General features: G+C 39.5%; 1 protein-coding gene across 3 annotated transcripts in view; it reads left to right on the top strand.

Moving 5' to 3' along the window:
* Positions 1 to 5,967, top strand: part of EPSTI1 (epithelial stromal interaction 1) — a 75,613-nt gene that overhangs the window by 26,532 nt on the left and 43,114 nt on the right. For all 3 annotated transcript variants that reach the window (XM_023536348.1, XM_023536349.1, XM_023536350.1), the window contains exon 6: positions 1,933 to 2,006. In XM_023536348.1, the coding sequence (XP_023392116.1) occupies positions 1,933 to 2,006 (74 nt within the window). The remainder of the gene's footprint in view (positions 1 to 1,932; positions 2,007 to 5,967) is intronic.

Genomic DNA, 5,967 nt, shown 5'->3' with positions numbered 1-5,967 from the left:
AGTATTTGCAAACCTCTGTCTCCTAACATATTTTACTTACTTCCATCATTGTTTTCTTGTCTGTGTCCCCAGCTAGCTTCCGAAATTTTCCTGAGCAGGCACTGCTCTCTTCATATCTGTATTTCTAGTGTCTAATATGGTATAGAAATATAATAGGCATTTGATAAACGTATGCTGAGATTCAGTGATGTTAATGATTTAAGGTCACTCAGTCAGTGATAACGCTGATTCCTAAGGCCGATTCCATGATTTTTCCTTCTGGATCTCCTGTTCTTAGATATTTTACATCTATATTTGTATATATATGTGTCAGTATGTTTGGGCGACTCCTTAACTCACTGTTAAATGGAAAGAAACAGTCTGATCCAAATATTGGGGTACCTAAACGTTGGTAGGTATAGAATACAATCTCTCAAATACTCTAGTATTTTGCAAAATACTCCTCCATCAACCTCTGTATGATAAACAGACTTTTGTTGGATAGAAGTTAGTACTATTTTTGTGAGATGAATTAAGCGATAATCTATTAATGAAGAGATTAAAAGCTTTTTTTTTTTTTAATTTCTAACCTTGCTAAAGGAACTGAGCCTTGGTCTCTAGATGCTTGTGTGGTTTTTCCTCACTGCTCTCAAAGTGGCATTCTCAAAGTAGGTTTATCAATACCTACTGCTGATGTGCTGTCTTTTACGTTTTTTCCCGCCTTGGGGAATCATCACAATTGGGAGCTCATCACAATTGACCACTTTTGGTTTCATGAATCAGGATTTTCTTCTAGCTCGGGCTCATGTTTATTTGGTTTTATAATTCTCTAATAATTTGCTTCCTAGAACTGTGATTTATTACTCATTCAATTGCTTTCTATTCTAATTGATTCATGTGGGTTATAGTAAATTTCCTTTCTTTTTCTGAACCTGAAATCATCCACTTTACCTTTCAAAATGGGACTAGTAAATAGTTCTGTGCGAATGAAGGTTTTCAAGGAAATAGACCATCTGAATCATCGCTCCCCTTCTTGGAAAGATGGAGCCACTCAAGTCAGGGCATGGGAGAGGTGATCCCACCAGTCCCCTGTCACAGGTCTTCCTGATGTGCAAACGGTCCCTGTCATTAGAGAAAACTCAGCTGCTCACGTCTCCTTTCGGTTTATTTGAAACTTCAAGTCTCTCCTGTGTCATAGGACTTCTTTCCATTCCCCATTAAATTTGTCATCTAGGAATTTTACTTGTTTTTCAGAGGGAAGTTTTAAAAGAAAAGACGGTTGTCATAGTGAGCAAAAAGCGAGTGTTCCTGGGTCATTTAAGTGGGATTAAAATACGCCAGAGCCGTGGCGACAGGAATATCAGATATGAAGCGCTTTGTCTCTGGACTCTCCAAACAGCTAATTAAAAAAAGGAGAGAACTTGTTTTCTATTCCAGTGGATAGCTTTTTAATGGCGTTTGCTGTTCAATCTCCCAACAGCTTTACGTTTCTGCTTCTCAGTCAGAAGGGAGTTGGGTTGGCTTATTGAAAATCTTTTCTTGAATGCGTCAGTGGAACGCGAGTGTATACATACATTTTAAAGTATGAACTATTTAACCATTGATTATAAGTTTAATGTAACACACTTGGTGTGGACGTTTCGTGTTTCCTTCAGAACATTTGAAAACACTGCTTACAATGTGAATGTTGTTTTCATTTAGACTAAGGAATTAAAATGTGAAATACTGATTTTGTGATTATACCAGTCAAGTTATAAGAGGGGAGGCATGGAGAGAACTTGGGGCTCCTGGCTTTCGGTGTAGTGCCCACAGGAAGTGAGAGGGAATCTTCTTGGAGGTCCTGGTAGGTACCACGTTGGACTAATGACGCCACTTAAGCCTAAGGATGATTTCAACATCATGATTCTGTGTGAGCTTTCCTAATAGATTCCATTTTGATATTTGTAATTTCAGAGCAATAAACTAGAGGAGAAAAAAAGACTCCAAGAAAACCTCAGAAGAGAAACATTTAGACACCATCAGCAACAGTAAGTTTGTGCTTCAGACAGAACTTTGTACTGCACGGGCATACTGTTCCTTCTGCTTTTAAATTCCAGGTGAGGGTAACTTTCAAAACATCTAGTATTGGATTATCAGCTGGTATGTTAATTATGTAATCGAACTCTGTCATCATGTAAGTGAGGTTCTAAGGTTGGAGACATCTATGCTCACAAGAGTGTTGATTAGTAGTCAATGGATTAGAAATAATAATGCTAAATTTGAAGACTTCTTCATTATAAATAACTTGGAGGGCTTGATTCTTTGGTGATGCAGGGTGCTTCTGATTATCTTGACTTCCAAAACACTGGCATAAGGAAGGGGGTGTTTGAAAAGAAGTACCCAGGCAGAATCTAAACTAACTAGGGATTTATCTGGTAATCTGAGGACTATTACACACGTGTATTTTTATAGACAAAAATAGACATCTGACATGTTATTGAATTGCACACTTGAAAACTATTTGATTTTATTAATCAGTGTCGCCCCAATAATTTTAATAAATAAATAAATAAATAAATAAATAAATAAATAAATAAATGAAAATAAACTAGGCATTACCCGCATGTGAGTCATCGAATCCATACCCTGTCTTTCCCATTCTTCTTCCAAGGCAGGCATAAGGGGCAAGGGACCTGGTAGGAAGCTAAACACCAGGAGAAATTCTGTGTCAGAGAGAGAGATGGCAGGAGGGAGGCACTAGATTAGGAGTGTTAATGAAATGTTGACACTACCCACTTCCATGGGTGGAGAGTGGATGGGAGTTTATTTCTAGGCAATGAGGGCGATCGTCACCTAGAGCTACGATAAAGACCAGTGTATTCACCCCGTGGCATCCTAGTTTTACTCTGGGAAAGGGAAGATCTGCTTACCGCTGAGGAGTTGTAGGTATAGGACTGGCAGGTTGAAAGAGTCCATTTTCTGGAAAGTTTTAAATGTGTTAAGGTAAAGGGTAAGAGATCCTTGAAGTTTTAAAAGACGTGGGAGGTTATGTCACCCAATCTTTCTTTCATTGTCTTTGGGCTTCTCCGACTTGTGTTTTACTTAATGCTAGAGATCAATCATCCCTTTTCTGACAGGGAAAAAAAAAAAAGTTTTCGCTTCAGCCATCATCAGTGGCGCCGAATTCAATTACATGCACATTTCACTCTCGGTCTTTCTTCTGCTTATCGTGAAAGTCCCGGTTTACCAGAAAAAAAGAGAAGGTGGCTACAAATGAGAAGTATCTGAAATTGATTTTTAAAGCCTATTGAGAAACACAAGAAGTATCTATGCGAGTTTCTTCTAAACAGTATTTTTTGAACTACTTTTGAAATTAAAAGGTCAATAGCTTCTGAAATGAATGAGCATTGTATAGCTAGAAATATGAAAAGGACATTTTAGGAAAGATGGGCTCTCCGTATAACTTTACCATACCTTCTCCGAGTCAGTTAATAGGGAAACAAAATTATCTGGGAGAGCCGTTAGAATTTTAATAGCACAAAGATTTCACCAGACCAAAAAGGCTGTTACCCATCTCCCTCCCCCGATCTCAGCCCCGCCCCCCACCTCCACCTCCCAAAATTAGATTCTCCTGAAGCTGTCAAACCAGGAAACACAAAATATAAACGCAAGTAAGAAATTCTTTCAAACGAGCCAAAACCTCGTGTCCTTGTCAGTTTCAGCATGCCGTCATATGTGGTTCGAATAGCAGATCAGGAATAGCGTTATTATTTTTATTTTTTATTTTTTTCTGTACAGAAGGGTAACCATGGACTTGAGCAGATTATAAATCCCAGTTGCTAGAGGAATAGCTGGCGATAGCATCCTGGGGCACCTCCGCTAGAATCTTAATGTGCTCTTTCTTAACACCTCGTCTCTGACTTCGTTCATTCGCTTCTGATTATTTTTAGTTGTTGTCAATTATTTAGCTAACAGGCAGAAAACTAGGCTTTTATTGACATCCAAAGGGACTCTCCTGAGTGTAATCACGAAGGCAGTTTATTGAATGCCTGTGAGGTTGCTTTCTAATTGTACGCATTCATCTGCCCAGGCAAGCTGGCTGAAAATACCCCAGCAGATTGTACGTACAGATGGAGCACACGGGACGGTTCTTATGAAAAGACCTCTGGAACGTACTTCTGCAGTGCTGTCTTTTCCTTAAAAGTCGAATGACTGTGACTATTTCAATTGGTGGCTGAGAGCAGACCAGATTAATGGTGCATTAAGTCTGTTACTTTGGCTGGGGACAGACTCGAAATTCACAGTATGGAGTTAGTTTTAGGATTCTTGAGCGTGAGAACAAAGGGTAGAAATAGACGACTAAGCTTGGTGTAGTTTTCACTATTATTTTTACTCTCTGTAATTGTTTACTACTTATAAAAAGGCAAATCATGATACTTTTCAGGATGGCCTTTTCTATTAATCAATATTATTGATATTTTTGAGGATTCGAAGTATCCGTTAATAAACCTTTTCTTGTGGGTTTTTTTTTTTTTAATGTATCAGAGAGAAGATATTGTGATTTAGGTAATTTAAGGGTTATAGTCTTCTTTCTAATCGTGTCTTTCTGATGAATGTAGACAGATTTAAATTTTGAGCTTACTTAACCAATGGTGGGGGCTTGGGTGGGATGTCTCTGGATATGAGGAAAAACAACATCCTCTCAAGGATTTGCTGGAACAATAAGAGTTGGGTATCTTTTAAACATTTAAAATGTCAATTCATATCTAATAACCATTTATATTTGTATAGTTTTTTTAAAAAAATACAAAGAGTTTGGCTCTTTTAAATTAAATAGCCAAAGTAATAATAAGCTGCTATATTATTGAGAAGCTCTGGCATGTCAGGACTGTTCTGCATATTATGTACATTTTTTTTTTTCATTGAATTTTCAGATCAGCCCTGTCATGGCGGTAGCATCCTTATTTGCCCAATTCATATTTTGGCAAATACAAATTGCCCAAAGTCACGGAAACTGTAAGCAATCCAGAAATATCTTGGTCTAGAGATTTGAAGGGTTAGAGAAAATAGGCAGTTTGGAAACATGATTTTTGAAGGTCAGAGACTACCTGCCCCGGGTTGGGGGTGACAAGTACCGTGGTGCCATGAGGGACCTGTGGGGAAGACTAGGGGACAGGTCAGTTCGGAGAGGAAGACTTGGGCAAAGTTGACTCTGTTTCTGCCGACCCAGATCTAAATTTTGTCCAGCAAAGGAAAAACTGAGGAACTCTGTCTGCTCCTCTGATTTTCATCATATATTATGAATAAATAACACCTTCTTCCAGGTCCAACACTGGCTTAGTCCCTGACTCGTGCGGGACCTCCCCTGCCTGCGCTCTATGCCCAGGTGCCGCTTCCAATATCTTTGGTGGAGAAGCGGCTCAGTTTTTGAAAGCCCGCTCCGAAAAGCTCTTAGAACCAAGCTCGTTTCAACCCAGGACCTTCCTATTCCCACACTGTCGAGCCCGCCCCACGCTCAGCCCGTGGATCGCAGCGTTGGGAAGCGTTCTGCGTTTCCGCCGCGGGAACCGTGCGTCTCTTTTACTTCCGTCTGAATAATAGTGCGATGAGCCCCTCCGAGGCCTGTCTTCATCTGTTTTGGTTTCTTAGAGCTGCGGATCTAGGTCGGTCTGCTGAATATGCACACTTAGGCTTCAAGTTTGCCTTCTAATATGCTCACAAAACTTCTAATGCCCTTCATGGGAGCTTCCAAAAGACACTTAAGGGCTAAATGGATCCCTTATCCATACGCTAGGCTTAAATCCAACCTTACGTTTTATACTCCAAGCAAGGTGAAGCGGAAGTCATCCTATTCATAACTTTCTATCCTATGCTAATGAAGTGAATTTATAGATACAAAAATCCCCTATCTATGTTGTTCAGTACGAGACTGAACATTTTATGAGAAATCTGGTCTGAGTCTCTGCCTACTGAACGTTAAATCATGTTGATGGTTGAGACCGTATCAAA

The sequence above is a fragment of the Pteropus vampyrus genome, unplaced genomic scaffold, assembly GCF_000151845.1.
Source record: "Pteropus vampyrus isolate Shadow unplaced genomic scaffold, Pvam_2.0 Scaffold154, whole genome shotgun sequence".
In the NCBI taxonomy this organism is placed as follows: Eukaryota; Metazoa; Chordata; class Mammalia; order Chiroptera; family Pteropodidae; genus Pteropus; species Pteropus vampyrus.
Note: the sequence above shows the minus strand (reverse complement) of the source record. Positions and strands in the feature narration are given on the sequence as shown.